The following is a 19,958-nucleotide window of genomic DNA, read 5'->3' on the forward strand; positions in this document are numbered from 1 at the left end:
TTGGCCACCTCATGAGAAGGAAGGACTCCCTGGAGAAGAGCCTAATGCTGGGAGAGATCGAGGGCAAAAGAAGAAGGGGACGACAGAGAATGAGGTGGATGGATGGAGTCACTGAAGCAGTAGGTGCAAACTTAAATGGACTCCGGGGAATGGTAGAGGACAGGAAGGCCTGGAGGATCATTGTCCATGGGGTCGCGATGGGTCGGACACGACTTCGCACATAACAACAACAAAACAAGCCTGACTTAGAAATACAGGAGGCCTAAGTTCATTCTGAAATATCCGCTGATGGACCCAATGAAAACTGCAGCTTACGCTCAAGCACGTTTTAGCTAATAGCACAAAAACTGCCTCCTTGTATCATGTGCTGTAGAGAAGTCACCAAGAGGTTAGACTCATGTAATTTGTCAGTGTCAAAAAGAGAAAATCAACCTATGCCTGCCAGTACTGTTGATACCATTTGGTTTTCTGGAGTCAAGACACTTGGTCTATGGGTCACTCACAGTAAAAGACACACATGGTACAGCTTGATCTTGTCACTTCTTGAAAGCTAAGAGGGTTGGTACCTGGAAGGTAAGACCACCAAGGAAGTCTGCAGAAGAAAGCGACTTCTGCTTCTCCCTTGCCCAGAAAGTCCCTTGCTGGGGCCACCATAAATCAGTTGTAGCTTGATGGCAATTATATGCTTACATAGAAATGACAGGGAATTTTATGATCAGATCTTCACAGCATTGGGAAATGCTAACAGAAGCTGCATGGCAGACGCTGATTCAGGTTGGAAGATCCTCAAAGACAAAGACAAAAGCCAATGTGGCATGGGGGGATGGGTCAGTGAAGAAGGGAATGAGGCAAAAATTCCCTTTCACTTCTTATCTTACAGCAGATATTCTTGCATGATATATTTATTTCTATTTATTCCAGTGTTTTATATCCCACTTTTGTCCCCAGAAGGCACCTGAAGCAATTTACAAGATTATTCCCCCTTCCTCCATTTTATCCTCACAACAGTCTGGGGAGATAAAGGTAAAGGTATCCCCCTGTGCAAGCACCGGGTCATGTCTGACCCTACGGGTGACGCCCTCTAGCATTTTCATGGCAGATTCAATACAGGGTGGTTTGGGTTAGGCTAAATTGAAGGTTACCTAGTGAGATCCTACATCCTAGTAGCAGGAGTGGCAAGATGACCCTAGTCCTCCTCTTCCTCACTGCTACTCCTGAGCCTGTTAGCTTTTTTGTCCACTGGGGTCTGTAGGGAAGGGAGGCTGCTGCAAACTGCTGAGGGAAGCAGAAGGCAGTGGAAGATCATAAGCCTTCTTGTATCCCCAAAGGTTTACATATATAGACTTGTACATTTTCAGCTAAGAGGACTGGCTGCTATTGTCTATTCCAATCTTATCTCTCCAGGAACAGCAATTATCACAACCCATTCTCAGAGTTTATTACTCTCCTGGCAGATGATGAATAATCATCCTGCTCTGAAATCCCCAACTTTGCTAATATAACTGGACATTTTGTTTTGACTTACCCTTGGAATCACAAGGGATCTGTCGAAACTCCTACATCAACCACAGCAAAAGACCCGGTCAGGAGGGAAGAAGAAAGGTAAGGAAGAAAGTCTTGTGCAGCCGTTCTATTCCCACTGTTTTCTTGATGCCACTACAAAGTTCTGACATGAACTTACAATAACATGGGCATAGAGATCTAAAATTTGCATATATTTTGAAGCCACAAGAAAAACATTTTCTTCTAGGAAGGAAAAGGAAACTCTGTGAAAATTGAAATTTGTGTATATGTAATACATACTTTCCTATCAAACTTAAACCTTTTAAGCTACTTTGCCAATATAAAATCCATCATTTATGACTTAGTATATAAAATTTGTGTTATGGAGCATATTTATGAAATTTAATTGTATAAATAACTCAGTTTTCTACAAGCTAATTGCAAATATATTCAATATTTAAGCACTTCAAATGTATCTTTCTCCAAAAGAAGCACATTTCACACATTCCAAAAGAAATGAACAGAATCTATAGGAAGATTTTCCAGGCCTTCCAACAAAAAATTGGGGGCGGGGCGGGGGGGGGGGGGGACTCAGACTTTCCTGCTGTATATTCTAAAGAAAACATTGTCTTAAAAAGCATCTTATGATTTCAAGTGGGGGGATCATGGGATTTTTTCCATATATGGGCATATCACCAGATAAATGTTTAACAAAATCTATATCTATATCTATAAAGGTAAATGTATCCCCTGTGCAAGCACCGAGTCATGTCTGACCCTTGGGGTGATGCCCTCTAGCGTTTTCATGGCAGACTCAATACGGGGTGGCTTGCCAGTGCCTTCCCCAGTCATTACCGTTTACCCCCCAGCAAGCTGGGTACTCATTTTACCGACCTCGGAAGAAAGGAAGGTTGAGTCAACCTTGAGCCGGCTGCTGGGATTGAACTCCCAGCTTCATGGGCAGAGCTTTCAGACTGCAAGTCTGCTGCTTTACCACTCTGCGCCACAAGAGGCTCTTGTCTATATATCTATTTAGTCTGTGTTAGAAGGTAGAAACATAAAAATAGCTACAGTGGATCGGACCACAGGTCCATCTGGTCCTGCATTTCCTTTCCAAAGAAAAAGAGCTTCTGGAAGTACATAAATCAGATATAAAGACAATGACCAGCCCCTGTTGTTTACATGTCTAATACAGCTTCCTCCTGCCCTTTTTCAAAGGAACAGAATGGCATCAACAAGTATCTCTTCCTCATTTTACCCACAACAATCATGAGGTTGGTTAGGCTGAGAGAGACTGACTGGCTCACAGTCACTCAGCTGGCTTCCATAACAGAGTTGGGATTCAACCAGTGTCACATTTTAAGACAGTGGATTCTATGTTAAATGATGCATGTATGAAGGAACAGCTCCTTAAACTACAGGTTAATTCCAAGTTGTAGAATTATGAGAGGGGGGAAATTACTTCTTCCCGCTTTCTCCATGATGTTCACAAATTATATAGACCTCTATCATGATCTGTCTTACTCATGCCACACCATTTGGTACAATGTAGCTGTGATGGGGTTCATTTTGAACACTGATAGCTTACCGTGGTCAGGCCTTTATCTTAGCTTTATATATGGCCTAATCTACAGGTGAAGAATGAGATGGCAATGAGATGCCAGAATGAGGAAATGGGCCGTACCATTTCAGACTGCAAATAATAGATTACATATTTCCAAGTTTCCCTATAGTAATAATTCCCTGTCGGTCAGTGAGAAACTAGCACAGCATGCAAAAGGATAAACCAGAACCATTCTCCTTGATCTGTTGGTTTTTCTTTTGCAAGGAAGAGGAGAAGTGATATTTTATACCCAGCTTTCCACTACCCAAAGGAGTTCTAAACCAGCTGTCCCCAACCCCTGGTTTGGAGCCTGGTACCGGACCGTGGTTCAGTCAGTACCGGGTCACGGATCTTCCTCGTCCTCTTCCCCGGCTTCTGCCTCGGGGGCTGTCCTGCCACTCTGCCACTGGCTCACCTTTAGTGCTCTGTTCTAAAGCGGCTTACAAACACCTTTCCCTTCCTCTCCCCACAACAGACACCCTGTGAGATAGGTGGGGCTGAGAGAGTTTTAAGAAAACTGCTCTGTGAGAATGGCTCACAGAGAACTGTGACTAGCCCAAGGCCACCCAGCTTGCTGCATGTGGAGGAGTGAGGAATGAATCCCTGTTCTCCAGATAGAATCCACTGCTTATAACCACCACACCACTCTGGCAATATCAGAAGTCTGTCACCTCAGACATGAACAGAGTGGGACTCTGGTGGTTTTTCAAGGCACTGAAAGGCAATCTCCACACCCACACTTTATGAAGCCCTATCAGTTTAAAGTTCTTCTTTCTTAGAATACATCTGCTTTATAACTTCCTATTCCATCCCACCGGCATCCATCTTAACACAGCCTCCAAGTCTTCAGACTGTACCAACATCTGGGATGACAGTAGGCTAAGCAGCTACTCAATCCCCAATTGGTCTTTTGCTTCCAGGCTTCACAGCACTCAAAGCCACTGCCCACTTCAGCCCTGATTAACAGCCATCTTGAGTGTTATTACTTTAATCTCTGCAGCTGCCAGAGGAACTAGCACAGATTGCTCTGTACATCTTCCAGAGAGTCCTTTCCCCTTTGAACATGGAATGTGCCCTGCTGGAGCTTAGCTTATGGGCAAAGCCTGACCATTTCAGCACTGTGGATACATCCACACACACAGAGTCCTTCAGAAATGCCTGTGTTTTCCCCACAATTATGTCATTCCTGCTCACAAACAAGCAATACTGACTGCCCAGGCCATTTATGTCCCATCATCACCCACATCAGGGGCATGACACCCAGACCTGCTGAAAACCTTCTGTACGTATTGAGACAGGATCAGAGACACTCTATCCAAGCAGCCTAGGACAGTAGCAAACAGGGAGATGGCTTTCTGATGGACACCATTCATGGTGTTCAGCAGGTCCCTTCTCACAAACCTTGGCTGAGTGCTGCGCCTAGGACTGCCAACCTCCAATTGGGGCCTGGGGATCTCCCACTTTCACAACTAATTTCCAGCTGACCAATATAAATTTCCCAGGAGAAAAAGGATGCTTTGGAGGATGGATTCTGTGGTATTCTGCCATGATGAAATCCCTCCCCTCCCCCAACCCCATCTTCCCCAGACTCCACTCTCATAATCTCCAGGTATTTCCCCACCCAGGGCTAGCGACCCTAGCTGCAATCAGAAGACTTGAGTCACTCAGTGCCAAACTGATCAGAATGGGTGCTTGGCTTGCATATGATCAATGCATTTGAGTGTGGCAAGTCCAAGTAAGTCCATAGCAAAACCTGTAGCACCTTTACTCCTTGGACAAATACAGTGGGACACAAAACGCAGTCTGGTATTATCTGTGATGTGTATGTAGAAGTCAAGCCCCTGGAGGCTCCACGGCCAGGTCCCAATCTGTCAGCATAACTGTTGTGCCTAATTGGCTACATAGTTTATATGCTCCCTGCATGTTACTCTGTCACATGATTAGGTGGATAGGGTGGATAGGGAATTGGTTAGAGAACCGCACTCAAAGAGTTGTTGTCAATGGTGTTTCATCAGACTGGAGAGAGGTGAGTAGCGGGGTACCTCAGGGTTCGGTGCTCGGCCCGGTACTTTTTAACATATTTATTAATGATCTAGATGAGGGGGTGGAGGGACTACTCATCAAGTTTGCAGATGACACCAAATTGGGAGGACTGGCAAATACTCTGGAAGATAGAGACAGAATTCAACGAGATCTGAACACAATGGAAAAATGGGCAAATGAGAACAAGATGCAATTTAATAAAGATAAGTGTAAAGTTCTGCATCTGGGTCAGAAAAATGAAAAGCATGCCTACTGGATGGGGGATACGCTTCTAGGTAGCACTGTGTGTGAACGAGACCTTGGGGTACTTGTGGATTGTAAACTAAACATGAGCAGGCAGTGTGATGCAGCGGTAAAAAAGGCAAATGCCATTTTGGGCTGTATCAACAGAGCCATCACATCAAAATCACAAGATGTCATAGTCCCATTGTATACGGCACTGGTCAGACCACACCTGGAGTACTGTGTGCAGTTCTGGAGGCCTCACTTCAAGAAGGACATCGATAAAATTGAAAGGGTACAGAGGAGAGCGACGAAGATGATCTGGGGCCAAGGGACCAAGCCCTATGAAGATAGGTTGAGGGACTTGGGAATGTTCAGCCTGGAGAAAAGGAGGTTGAGAGGGGACATGATAGCCCTCTTTAAGTATTTGAAAGGTTGTCACTTGGAGGAGGGCAGGATGCTGTTTCTGCTGGCTGCAGAGGAAAGGACACGCAGTAATGGGTTTAAACTTCAAGTACAACGATATAGGCTAGATATCAGGAAAAAGTTTTTCTCAGTCAGAGTAGTTCAGCAGTGGAATAGGCTGCCTAAGGAGGTGGTGAGCTCCCCCTCACTGGCAGTCTTCAAGCAAAGGTTGGATACACACTTTTCTTGGATGCTTTAGGATGCTTAGGGCTAATCCTGCGTTGAGCAGGGGGTTGGACTAGATGGCCTGTATGGCCCCTTCCAACTCTATGATTCTATGATTCTATGATTCTATGATAAAGAATAGAGGCAAGAAAGGTGGATTTAGCAAAAGAAATTGATGGCACCTGCTTTGGAAAGAGGGGATGGCTCTCAGCCCTCTCCTCTAAGTGCCCCTTCACAAAATAACCCACTATGGCAATGATCAGATATGCCTGAAGGCGGCAGGGCATCCAGCTGAAGCCAGGCATACAATGGCATCTGCTAACCTCCCAAGGAACAAGAACATACTCTAAAGTAAACTCAAGTGTTTGCATATTTTATTTGTAATCAGAATTCTAGATCAAGGGCAAAAGTTCTGATGTGTCAATCAAACAGCAGAAAATGGAAGTTCCCGGAATGTGGAAGCCCCAGCATTTTCCAGAAGTACAAAAGCAAACCCAGGAAAGCCGATAGTGTCACTTCAGCAAATCTGTGCAGCTAATAGTTCTGACTGTTGTCTCTACTGCATAGTGAGGAACGGAAGGAGAACAGGAGTCTGGTTCAATAAGTCCCTCACCCTTAGCTTTTAAGGACTCACTTCTTTCTCAACACTGTTTCTAAAAGGCTGGTCCTTTAGCAGTCTTTGGAATGCCGGCCTGTGGAACACAGGTACCCATCCTTTCTCACATTTGGATTATCCAAAACCTCCTCATTATGCAGCAGGGGTCACTGTCCAAGCAGCACTGTGGGTTTGCTTTATGCTTTCTCCTGAATCCTATTCCCATTTGAAGATTTCTCCAAAAACTGTCCACATACCAGAGACAGCATGGAAGGGCAGTGAGAGCTTCTTTGAAATGAGACAAATCAAAATTTGAGGAACCCGGATTCCTACAGGTGCCACAATACATTGAAATCAAATCAGTAACTCCAAAAAAAGCCCCCAAAACCCAGTTAATTTGCTGAATGATAGCTGCTCTTAAAACATCTGTTGTTTGATTTTAGGGGACAAACAAGATGTGAAAGATGCAAACCTATTTGTTTAAATTGTCTCTTTCAATCCCACAGTGGTTTTTAGAGTAAGAGGCACAAAAAGGAAACTGAGCTGTCTCCAAATCCATTCCTTCTGGCACCGTAGTCTTAGTCTTCAGTGCAGTCTTAGTGGAAAGGCAGAGCAGATATCCCCGCTTCAATCAACAAACATGGATGCTGGCCAGATATTTCATTTCATTCCCCACTCCTTTAGCAGCAGAGTTGCATTCCCCAGATAGCTGTTTTCCACACCATTAGGGGAGACGATACAAAACAGGTATATGACATGCTGAGGAAGGGCTGTGGCTCAGTGGAAAGGCCACTGCTGTGCATGTAAAAGGTTCAGTTCTTCAGTTAAAAGGACCAGTACGCAAGTGATGTGGAAGACCGGTGCCTGAGACCCTGCTAGGGTTGGGCGCTTCGGCATCCGAAGCAGCTGTTCCCACCCAAAGCAGCCAGCGCTGCAGGTGAGGGGAGGCATGGACGCTAGCGTGCTGATTGACGTACATGCGCAAGCACAGAGATCTGAGCCTGCGCATGTGCGCCAGCGCCAGTGCCTCCCCTCCCTCCCCCCGCGCCGTGGTGCTGGCTGCTTTGGAAACGGCCACTTCGGATGCCAAACGCCCAACTCGAGACCCTGCTGCCAGTCCATGGACACAATACAGACTTTGGTGGCTCAATGGGAGTATAATGTAGCTGCATGTGCGTTCATGTGCTTATGTTCCACACTGAATTCCACAGTGAAATCATAAGCAGTTATACCCATCTGAACCCATCTACTGCAGTGCACTTAGAAAGGTGTGACTCTAGAGAACTGTAGTGCTAAACTGCCAAGTCTCCAAGCAGGGCACTACTGATGTGAGGAACAAATATGTTATATGTCACATATGGACCCGTGTTTAAAATCAGCCCCACGTATTTACAGTCTGCCTTGAATCTTCTTGATAAAGACCCAGGGTTGTTGTTGTTGTTATGTGCGAAGTCGTGTCCGACCCATCGCGACCCCATGGACAATGATCCTCCAGGCCTTCCTGTCCTCTACCATTCCCCGGAGTCCATTTAAGTTTGCACCTACTGCTTCAGTGACTCCATCCAGCCACCTCATTTTCTGTCGTCCCCTTCTTCTTTTGCCCTCGATCGCTCCCAGCATTAGGCTCTTCTCCAGGGAGTCCTTCCTTCTCATGAGGTGGCCAAAATATTTGAGTTTCATCTTCAGGATCTGGCCTTCTAAAGAGCAGTCAGGGCTGATCTCCTCTAGGACTGACCGGTTTGTTCGCCTTGCAGTCCAAGGGACTCGCAAGAGTCTTCTCCAGCACCAAAGTTCAAAAGCCTCAATTCTTTGACGCTCGGCCTTCCTTATGGTCCAACTTTCGCAGCCATACATTGCAACTGGGAAGACCATAGCCTTGACTAAACGCACTTTTGTTGACAGGGTGATGTCTCTGCTTTTTAGGATGCTGTCTAGATTTGCCATAGCTTTCCTCCCCAGCAGCAAGCGTCTTTTAATTTCTTTGCTGCAGTCCCCATCTGCAGTGATCTTGGAGCCCAGGAAAATAAAATCTGTCACTATCTCCATTTCTTCCCCTTCTATTTGCCAGGAATTGAGAGGGCCGGATGCCATGATCTTTGTTTTCTTGATGTTGAGTTTCAAGCCAACTTTTGCACTCTCCTCCTTCACCCGCATCAACAGGCTCTTTAGTTCCTCTTCACTTTCTGCCATTAGAGTGGTATCATCTGCATATCTGAGGTTGTTGATATTTCTCCCTGCAATCTTGATCCCAATTTGTGACTCCTCTAATCCCGCATTTCTCATGATGTGCTCTGCATACAAGTTAAATAGGCAAGGCGACAGTATACAGCCTTGCCGAACTCCTTTCTCAATTTTGAACCAGTCAGTGATTCCATGTTCAGTTCTCACTGTTGCTTCTTGACCTGCATATAAATTTCTCAAGAGACAAATAAGATGCTCTGGTATTCCCATCTCTTTAAGAACTTGCCACAATTTGTTGTGCTCCACACAATCAAAGGCTTTTGCATAGTCAATGAAGCAGAAGTAGACGTTCTTCTGGTACTCCCTAGCTTTCTCCATGATCCAGCGTATGTTGGCAATTTGATCTCTAGTTCCTCTGCCTCTTCGAAATCCTGCCTGTACTTCTGGAAGTTCTCGGTCCACATATTGCTGGAGCCTAGCTTGTAGGATTTTGAGCATAACTTTGCTAGCATGAGAAATTAGTGCAATGGTGCGGTAGTTTGAACATTCTTTGGCATTGCCCTTCTTTGGGATTGGAATGTAAACTGACCTTTTCCAATCCTGTGGCCATTGTTGAGTTTTCCAAATTTGCTGGCATATTGAGTGTAGCACTTTTACTGCATCGTCCTTTAAGATTTTGAATAGTTCAACTGGAATGCTGTCACTACCACTAGCTTTATTGTTGCTCAGACTTTCTAAGGCCCATTTGACTTCACATTCCAGGATGTCTGGCTCCAGGTCAGTAACTACCCCATTGTGGTCATCAGGGATGTTAAGCTCGCTCTTGTATAGTTCTTCTGTATAATTTTGCCACCTTTGTTTAATCTCTTCTGCTTCTGTGAGGTCCCTACCATTTTGGTCCCTTATCATACCCATCTTTGCATGAAACGTTCTCTTCATATCTCCAATTTTCTTGAAAAGATCTCTGGTCCTCCCCATTCTATTGTTTTCTTCTATTTGTTTGCACTGTTCATTTAAGAAGGCATTCTTATCTCTTCTAGCTTTTCTCTGGAATTCTGCATTCAATTGGGTGTATCTTTCTCTTTCTCCCTTGCCTTTCACTTCCCTTCTCTCCTTAGCTATTTGTAAAGCTTCCTCAGACAACCATTTTGATTTCTTGCATTTCTTTTTCTTTGGGATGGTTTTAGTTGCTACCTCTTGTACAATGTTGCGAACCTCCGTCCATAGTTCTTCAGGCACTCTGTCTATCAGATCTAATTCCTTAAATCTATTTGTCACCTCCACTGTGTATTCGTCGGGGATATCATTTAGTTCATACCTGAGTGGCCTAGTGCTTTTCCCTACTTTCTTCAATTTAAGCCTAAATTTTGCAACAAGAAGCTCATGATCTGAACCACAATCAGCTCCTGGTCTTGTTTTTATTGACTGGATAGAACTTTTCCATCTTTGGCTGCAGAGCACATAGTCAATCTGATTTCTGTGTTGACCGTCTGGTGATGTCCATGTGTAGAGTCGTCTCTTGGGTTGCTGGAAAAGAGTGTTTGCTATGACCATTGTATTCTCTTGACAAAATTCTACCAGCCTGTGCCCTGCTTCATTTTGTACTCCAAGGCCAAACTTGCCTGTTATCCCGGTTATCTTTTGGCTTCCTACTTTAGCATTCCAATCCCCCATGATGATAAGCACATCATTTTTGGGCGTTGCTTCTAGAAGGTGTTGTAGGGCTTCATAGAACTGATCAACTTCATCCTCTTCAGCAGCAGTGGTTGGGGCGTAGACCTGGATCACTGTGATGTTGAATGGTTTGCCTTGGATTCGAACTGAGATCATTCTGTCATTTTGGGGATTGTATCCCAAGACTGCTTTTCCTACTCTCTTATTGATTATGAAGGCTACTCCATTTCTTCTGCGAGATTCTTGTCCACAGTAGTATACCTGATGGTCATCTGAATTAAATTCACCCATTCCTGTCCATTTTAGTTCACTGATTCCTAAAATGTCGATGTTCAGTCTTCTCATTTCTTGTTTAACCACGTCCAGCTTGCCTTGATTCATGGATCTGACGTTCCAGGTTCCTATGGAATAAAAATCTTTACAGCATCGGACTGTCTTTTCGCCACCAGTTACTTCCACAACTGAGCGTCCTTTCGGCTTTGGCCCAGCCGCTTCATTCATTCTGGCGCTACTCGTACTAGCCGTCTGCTCATCCCCAGTAGCATATTGGACACCTTCCGACCTGAGGGGCTCATCTTCCAGCGTCATATCGTTATGCCTATTGGAACTGTCCATAGAGTTTTCATGGCAAAGATACTGGAGTGGTTTGCCATTTCCTTCTCCAGTGGATCACCTTTTGTCAGAGCTCTCAGCTATGACCTGTCCGTCTTGGGTGGCCCTGCACGGCATAGCTCATAGCTTCACTGAACTACGCAAGCCCCCTTGCCACAACAAGGCAGCGATCCTTGAAGGGGGGACCCAGGGTTAAAGGAAGTAAAATAAGTAGAAATAAGGTCACCCACTGCCAACCACATCTTTGCTTAACATTGCTTAACAGCTCCCTTCAGACCAAAACAAGCTAGGTATATAAGAGTCTTGAATTTAGGAATTTGGAGTTGGGGACTTCCGGCTGAGCTGCTAAAAGGTAGGATGCAAGTCGGCTCACTCCCTATCTATGCCTTCAGTTTTAATAGCTGACGTTCTTATTTACTTTACCTACTTCTAAATTGAGCAATTTGGAGTTGGAATTCTTGAGTTGAGATGTACTGACAGGGCTGTCACAAGTCAACAGGTGTCACTGAACCCTTTCTGTGACCGGCAATTCAAAATATAGTTGCCTGTTACTCATTTAATTACCTATGATACCAACCACTGTGTAACCAAGAAAAAGTGATTTTCTGATATCATAAATGTGCATAAGAAATTACCTAGTCACCATCTTCCTCTGAAATCCTCTGAATAAAGCCCATTACACTTTTATTTATAACACTGGGAATCTCTATGTGTTTCAGCAAACATGAACTGTCATGGTGTGCTCTATTGAGCAGTCCTGTTCCCCAGACCATAAGAGCATTCCATGCATTCTCTTCAGACATACCCAAGGAAAGTCAGCCTTCTTGCAGAAATTTGCCCTTCCACAGTATTCTTAGTAAAATGGATTAGACACATTCTTAGAGGATAGTTATATCAATGGCTATTAACCGTGATGGTTCAGCAAAATTGATGTTCAGAGGCAAACAGCCACTAATCAACTGACGAGTAGCCACAGTGGACATCTTTATACCCCGCTTTGACAGCAATCCAATGACATGTGTTTGGCCACTGAAAGATACAGGGAGATACACCTTTAGCCTATTCTGGGATCAGAAATCATCTTGCGTTCATATATTTGTTTTAGATAAAGTTCCTAGAGAGCAGCTATACACTTGCAGCAACAGCACCTCTGTGAATCCTAAATGCCTACTACCCATCCTTTTTATTGCTAAGCCAAAGTACCAGGTTCATGGAGCATTTATCCTTCAGTCACCATGATATCTTCTTAAACAGTTGTAGTTATACCAAAATATTATTAGGGTATCACAGTCTGTTCACATACATCAACCTGGTAATCTCTACAACTCCTGTAAAGTAGAAGAACATTATTATTATTCTTGTACTACGGGTGATGAGTCAAACCTGAGCAATGGAGACCTGTCTAAAAACCACTTCAACCGCAAAAGTGAGATCTAAACCAGGGATTTTATGCACCACTGAATATCAGATGCTACGAAGACACTATCCCCTTCATCCATCACTTCTGAATATCCAGGGGAATATGCCCAGGTTGCTTCAGGAAGCAGTAATTTGGACTAGACAGATTGTGCTCTTTTCCAGCAAGACAATTCTTATCTTGTTTTCTTATTCCAGCAAACAAGCTATGGTTAACCTTTACCTTTTGCTTGGGTTCTCCCATGCTGAATATTCCTTTCCACCCTAATAAGGACCAAGGATGATGCTCCAGAGCTTCCTTCCTCCTGTTTGTTGTTCTCATGCAAGAATGAGGAAGTAGAAACATTCTTCAAGATGACACACTGCAGCTCCCAGCAATTCTGACATCCAGATAGAGGCATGCAAATGAACATCAGTTTCTGGGCTTGCCTGTCAATGTTCTGAAATTATCCCATAAAGCAGCAGATATAAAGCATCTGTACTTCCCTACAGATACAGTTGGGCTTATGCAAAAGAATATACCAAAGATCTAAATGAGCAAAACTATCATTTGCTCCACCATAAACTATTTACTATACAAATCTTAAATATGGCACATGATAATCTAGACACAGGTAGAATAAATATATGCATTACAAGGTTAGGAGAATTAGGAGAAATACAAATTGAAGGAGAAGATAACCAAGAATGCTGAAGAAAAGGAAGCCAGTGTTGAGCTACAAGCGATGAGCTACAATCTGGGTACAGTGGGTTCAAATCCTGATTCTGCCAAACTTACTATGTAAAGGTGGGCCAGCCTCAGTTTAAGCTATCTCACAGGAAGAGAATAGGAGAGCACTATACTTTGGGTTGCCACTGGAGAGAACAGTAAAGGAAAATAAATAAATAAACAAATTAGTGTTTGTGCTTCCCCTCCCAGCCAACATTTCAAATCACCTTTAGACTTTAGTGGGTAAATTCAAAGCATCGTTTGTCAGCAAGCTTGGTTCACACTACCTAGAAGCTGCTAACTGACTGAAAGATCACAAAGAGGGGGGAAAGAACTGAACTTGGTTTGCCATTATAGCACTAGAGCATGGATTGGTACTATATCTGAAGCAGTCTAGAATGTTCACTCCAGAAGCAGTTGTATTTGCATGATACTGTGAGGGGCCAAACTGGGCTACATGCCCTACTGGGTGCATGACCTGCTCACGTGGCAGCATGGGGGAGCTGAAGATCTGGATGCCTAACCCAGCCATGATACAGAGTCAACACTCACCCTCCAACAGCAGAGGAGGCAGGTGGCAATGCACATGGCATAGGGTAGAGAGGTCAATCCAAATTGATTGTGGCTGCAGACAAAGTTGGGCACCACTTCTTCCCAGTAGGTGTGCTAGAGGGACATAACCCTCCATCCTGTAAACTCAAGCTGTAATAAACAGGTTTGCAGGAACATCCTGTCAGGTGACCTCAGTGCTGGGATGGAGAGTTGATGTGATATATTGTACCCTGGGATCCCAACAGTTAACTACATAATTTTAAACCTTTATTTCCTGCATTGTGCTCTATTGAACAGTCCTGTATCCCAGAACATAAGAGCATCCATGCATTTTCTTCAGACAGATTGAATGAAAAATCAGTACTTCATGCTATTATGTGTACAGTTGGGAACAAAGCTGTACACCTGAAGTTATACTGGGTATCTAGATCTTCTTAGTGTGCCCTCAAACACGGAGAATGTCAGTCATCCAAAATTACATTTGCAATTCCATGGCTAGTCCTTTAGCATGCAACTGAATATCTAGTGCTGCCAATGTGCATCAGATTTTTCTCAACTCTGTCAAGGATAAAGGCAGGACTGCCCAAGGCTTGTTAAGAAAATCTGTCTCTTGTGTACATACATACAGCTGTTCATCAAACGAGCAAGGCAGATGTAAAGCATGACAGCCCAAAGACTGATCAGTCAGCTAAATCCATCTTGACTGAGCAAAAAATAGGAAGACTGGAGGGAGAAAGAGGACATCAGAGATTTCAAACAAATGAGATTTGTTTCTTACTTATGGGTGACAAAAGATATCTTCGATGAATGGGCAGTGAAAGGCTACTCTGCTGTTTGCTACTTTGGGGGAAATGATGATTTAAGAATTCTACCAAGCTTTAGGTCTCCGGCATTCTACTTCCTTACTTTTCTGGGAACATGTATTTTATAAACTAATACTGGTTTTGAACTGGTCTTAATTAGAATCCTGGGAACTGTAACTTGGAAGGGGTGCTGAGAATTCAAAAACAAGAACAAAATCAGCATCTAGTTGGTAGCCATATTGGTCTACAGTAGAAGATCAAGTCCAGTAGCACATTAAAAACCAACAAGGGTAAAAGTTTTTAAGAGTTGAAGCTCCCTTCAGGTGTCCAGTGAGACTTGGTATCTGATGAAGGTAGCTTAAAAACTTATACCCTAGAAAACTGTTATTCTTTAAGGTGCTACTGGAAAGAACAACATCAATGTAATACTTAAGAGAAACCATGTTTTATCAGGCCAATGGCACATCAAGTCCAATGTTCTGTGTCACACAATGGCCAAAACCAATGTGCCATCAGTATGTCCTCCAGCACCAAACCTACAGAACATTGCTGGCCCAGACACAGTGTTCTATCTATATCTTGTAAATAGCCACTCATGGACCTCTGTTCCATATATTTATCCAACCCGCTCTTGAGGCTGCCGATGCTTGAAGATGCCACCACTTTTAATTCCATGTGTTATTTACTTTTTAGGTTAAGAAGTAGTGGTTAAGATCAGTGGATTTTAATCTGGCTAGTTGGGTTTGATTCTCCACTCCTCCACATGTAGCCAGCGGGGTCACCTTGGGCTAGGCATAGTCATGTTAGAACTGTTCTTACAGAGCAGTTCAGTCAGGGCTATCTCTGTCTGTTATGGGAGGCGTCTGTTGTGGGAGAGGAAGGGAAGGTGATTGTAAACTGCTTTGAGACTCCTGGTAGTGAAAAGTGGGATGAAAACCAGTTAATTCTTTTCTGTTCTCAGCTTACTGCTCATTGATTCTATGAAGTGCTCATGGATACTGTGAGAAAGGGAGAAAAATATTTATCTCTATACCTTTTCTAGCCCATGCACAATTTTGCAAACCTCTATCATGTCACCCCCTAGATTATTGTTCCTCGGGGCTGAGCAACCCTAACTTCTTTAACATTTCTTCATAGGGGAGGTACTCCATACCCTTAACCATTTTAGGTGCCTCTTTTTAGTGAAATAATATCTTCTTTGAGGTACCTGTGAACTCATAATCCCTAGTCAATATTAAAACTTTAATATATAAATGTAATAAAGTTTCAAATTTATATTATAGCTTAAACTAGCACTGTGCTCTCAGTTTTAATCATTTGTCCTTTGTTTGACCTTCTGTTTAACCCTTCCCGCACTGCAATAAAACTAGCCAAGAACTGCTGAGCCTGTTTAGAACTAAAATTAGCTGCACTTCAGTGGCTTAAACAGCTACAGCTGAAATAAAATTAGAACTAAAACAGAAAATTAAAACAGAACTTAAATGAGAACTAAAATTAGCTACACCTGAATAGTCTGACATGCCACAACACTGAATATTTTTAACAGCTACAGCCCCCTTTTATTCAGAGCAACCAAACTGACACAAAACATAATGCAAGCTTTCAGCTCACCAGAATTCTTCATCGGGCTGTAAGTCACAACATTTTAAAAGATAGGAAGGTGGAAAACAGGCTTTTCATGGAATGGTGTTAAGGTCTGATCTTGAATGTATCCTCCTGAAGGAACCAAGCAGATGATAAGCATAACTTTATTACAGGCATGGGATCACTTTACCTCTCCATCTCAGGGAAGCTCATTCTCAGGGATTCTATATTGACTAATACAGATGTACAATTTTCTCAGTCAAGTATTCAGTCAGACCTTCCTAGCCTCTCTCCTATAGTTGTTTCCTAAGTTTCCCTGTCATCTGACACCAACAGTAATTCAAAATGACAAGCCTACACAGCATTTCACACTGAGTTCTGGCATGACCAAGTCTTAAGATCTTGAACCTGAGAAATCTGCCTTTTCTCATCCTCTATAATTTTGTAACATCTGACTTGATTAAGAGTCCCACCCTTTTAAGTCCATTGACTTCAAAAGATACCAGAAAGGTGTAACTCCCTTAGGTTGCAACAGTGCCAGCCTAAGCAACCCTACTCAGATACCTAATCAGGTCTATTCAGTGGAAATTGTTCCTAGGATGGCATTGCAGATAGTCAAGAGACAACTTTTACAAAGCAAACACTAAAACAATAAATCATTAAAAGGCATGGTAGAATAAACAAATCTGAAAGGCAAAAGCAGATGAGGGAATAGTGGCTAAGAGCAGCAGCCAGCAATCTAATTCTCCATTTTTTTCCAAGGCCTTTTTTATACCATGCACCATAAAGTCAAAAGGGATGAGTTCTAATGAGCCTTCCCAAGAATGGCAGTTCAAAGGTTGGAGACAAATGCTGACTTTTTTTATCCCATCCCACTCTTCTGTTACAACCAGTTCAAGCAGCGATCAAATTACAACCATCAGCTATCAAGAAGTTCCCTGTTCTCCATTTAATAATCTCATACAACCTGCTTTAATTAAAACTAAAGTTAATTAAAACCAGAGTAGTAAGAAGACAAAGCCAACTAAGCCATTCATTCCAGGAAGAAAAGCCCTTTCCTGTCATCACGTCTGTATTAAAATTGGGTAGTTCTCTGACCTGGATGGCTCATGCTAGCCCAATCTCATCAAATCAGGTAAGCAGGTTTGGCTCTGGTTAATATTTGTATGGGAGACCACCAAGGAAGTCCAGGGTCACTATGCAAATGTAGGCAAAGGACCACCTCTGTTCATCTCTTGTCTAGAAAACCCTATGCTGCCAAGTCGGCTGAGACTTGACAGTACTTTCCACCACTACTGTCTCCAAGGACCAGATACAATGTCTCCAAGGAACACATCTGTCTTAACAGCTATCAAACAAAGTTTAAGTCAAATAGCACCTTTAAGGCCAACAAAGTTTAATTCTGGTTATAAGCCTTCAAACTTTGCCTGCATTTTAGTTTTCAAAAGCCACCTGGAAAGCCTGTGGCTGAAGAACAGGATATAAATTATGTTAATCAATAAATAAACAGCTCTACTCCACATCCCCAGTAGGCAATGTATCTAAAAGCTAGACAAACTGCTGGTATGGGCCCATCTATTTCATGCATGAAGCAACCCTTTATCATTGTAAATTTAGTCGAATCTTTTATTCCACTGATTGCAGCCTCTGTACTACTGCAGGTTTTTTTAACCTCCAAGCTGAAAATAAATCAAAACCACCCCCAGATTCACGTGCAATCGCCTTCTTTGAGTGGGAAGTGTGGGGGGAGGGGGACTATTTCACTTAAACAAGACTGAAAAATCCTAAAGCTTCAAACCTGCATTAACAGTTGTGTCAGCCTTAAATTAGAACTCCAGTGTAATACAGGGTTTACCTGAGGGTAAGCCATGAGCACAATGCCTCAGGGAGATCTTTTGCCCAAGCCCTAATGAAACCATAAACTGGGACTGCAAGCAAGCCTCAAGCTCAAACTCAAGCACACCAGGCCAGTTCAAAAACAGCAGATTACTGCCTCCTCTACAGGCAAGTGTTTGAAACGCAGGGAAGCCTCAGGTGTAAGATTCTTAGTGGGGTGTTTTCCACCTCTACTGCATGTCTTCAAAACTTGCTTTACACATAGATGGAAACTGGATGCAGGATCAGCTCTTGTGGAGTGAGCTTTAGCATGTCTGTGCTTGCTTTGTCCACTGTCAAGTTGCAGCTGACTTATGGCAACCTCAGAGGGTTTTCAAGACAAGAGACATTTACAAGTGGTTTGCTATTTTTTGCCTCAGTGCAGCAACCTGCAACTTCCTTGGGGGTCTCTCATCCAAGCACCAACTAGGGCTAACCCTGCTTAGCTTCTGAGAGCTGATGAGAACTGTTTCCACCTTCAAAAGCCCCCTCTGGTATATTTATCTATCTTTATTTATATACTGGCGCTCGTGGCGGTTTACAATAAATGTGAATGTCTGGGGAGGAATTTCTGCTAAAAAAAAACCTGCAAAAAATCCTCCACAGAAGCTAAGTAGCTTCTTAGATCCTGGCATAAGAGTTGAATGCTCATTGTCTTGCACAAACACTTGAGGGTCAAGTCACAGCTGACCTATGGCAACCACATATAGGGTTTTCAAGGAAAGTGAGCAGCTCAGGGATATTGTTAACTGCTCTCTCCAGTTGGGGGAGTTTCCTGAGGTGCTGAAGGAGGCGATGGTGTGCCCTCTCCTCAAGAAGCCATCCCTGGACCCACATGACCCTGCAAGCTACCGCCCAGTAGCGCATCTAGCGTTCCTGGGTAAGGTGGTGGAAAGGGCTGCGGCGGACCAGCTCCTAGCGTTCCTGGAAGATACTTCGGCACTCGATCCATACCAGTCTGGCTTCCGCCCTGGTCATGGGGTGGAGACTGTGTTGGTCTCCTTGTTGGATGACCTTCGTCGCCAGCTTGACCGAGGTGGCTCTGCTGTGCTAGTTCTTTTAGATCTGTCGGCCGCGTTTGACGTGGTCGATCACGAGCTGCTAGCGAGCCGCCTTGCCGGTACGGGGATAAGGGGTACAGCATTACGCTGGATACGCTCCTTCCTCCAAAACCGGACACAGAGGGTAGCCGTGGGAGAGGAAGTATCGGGCCCTTACCGGCTCCCTTGTGGGGTCCCACAGGGCTCGGTGCTCTCTCCTACATTATTTAACATCTTTATGCACCCTCTGGCTCAACTGGTACGGAGCTATGGGCTGGGTTGCCACCAGTACGCTGATGACACCCAGCTCTTTCTCCTCATGGATGGCCACCCGGACTCCCCCCCAGATCCATTTGCCAGATGTTTGGAAGCCGTAGCTGGATGGCTCGAGCAGAGTCGCCTGAAACTCAACCCCTCCAAGACGGAGGTTCTGTGGTTGGGCCGTAGGGGGGCAGATCAGGAAGCGCGCTTACCCTTTCTGGCCGGGACGCAACTTAATATCGCATCTCAGGCCAGGAATTTAGGGGTGACCATCGATGCCTCACTAACACTCGAGGCACAGGTTAAACAGGTAGCTAGCCGAGCATTTTTCCATCTTCGCCAGGCTCGGCTACTAGCGCCCTATCTGTCCTCTGAACACCTGGCCACAGTGATCCATGCGACGGTCACCTCTAGACTAGATTTCTGTAACTCGCTCTACACCGGCCTGCCTCTGGGCTTGATCCGGAAACTGCAACTCGTCCAAAATGCGGCTGCTAGAGTCCTCACAGCTACACCATGGAGGGCTCACATCCAGCCAGTTCTGAGGCAGCTGCATTGGTTACCGGTCGCCTTCCGGATCAGGTTCAAGGTTTTGGTTTTGACCTTCAAGGCCATCCGTGGTCTAGGCCCAGCATATATGAGGGACCGCCTTTTG

The 19,958-nt window shown here is 44.2% G+C and overlaps 1 protein-coding gene across 9 annotated transcripts in view; it reads right to left on the reverse strand.

Moving 5' to 3' along the window:
* Window positions 1-19,958, reverse strand: part of CCDC85A (coiled-coil domain containing 85A) — a 169,528-nt gene that overhangs the window by 83,999 nt on the left and 65,571 nt on the right. Inside the window, exon 3 of one of the 9 annotated variants that reach the window (XM_077333404.1) lies at window positions 16,161-16,259. The exons of the other annotated variants lie outside the window; for them this stretch is intronic. Coding sequence (XP_077189519.1) covers window positions 16,189-16,259 — 71 coding nt within the window. The 3' untranslated portion in view covers window positions 16,161-16,188. Of the gene's footprint in view, window positions 1-16,160; window positions 16,260-19,958 lie in introns of those variants that run through there. 9 annotated transcript variants of the gene reach the window in all.

The sequence above is a fragment of the Paroedura picta genome, chromosome 1 (assembly GCF_049243985.1).
Source record: "Paroedura picta isolate Pp20150507F chromosome 1, Ppicta_v3.0, whole genome shotgun sequence".
Classification (NCBI taxonomy): Eukaryota; Metazoa; Chordata; class Lepidosauria; order Squamata; family Gekkonidae; genus Paroedura; species Paroedura picta.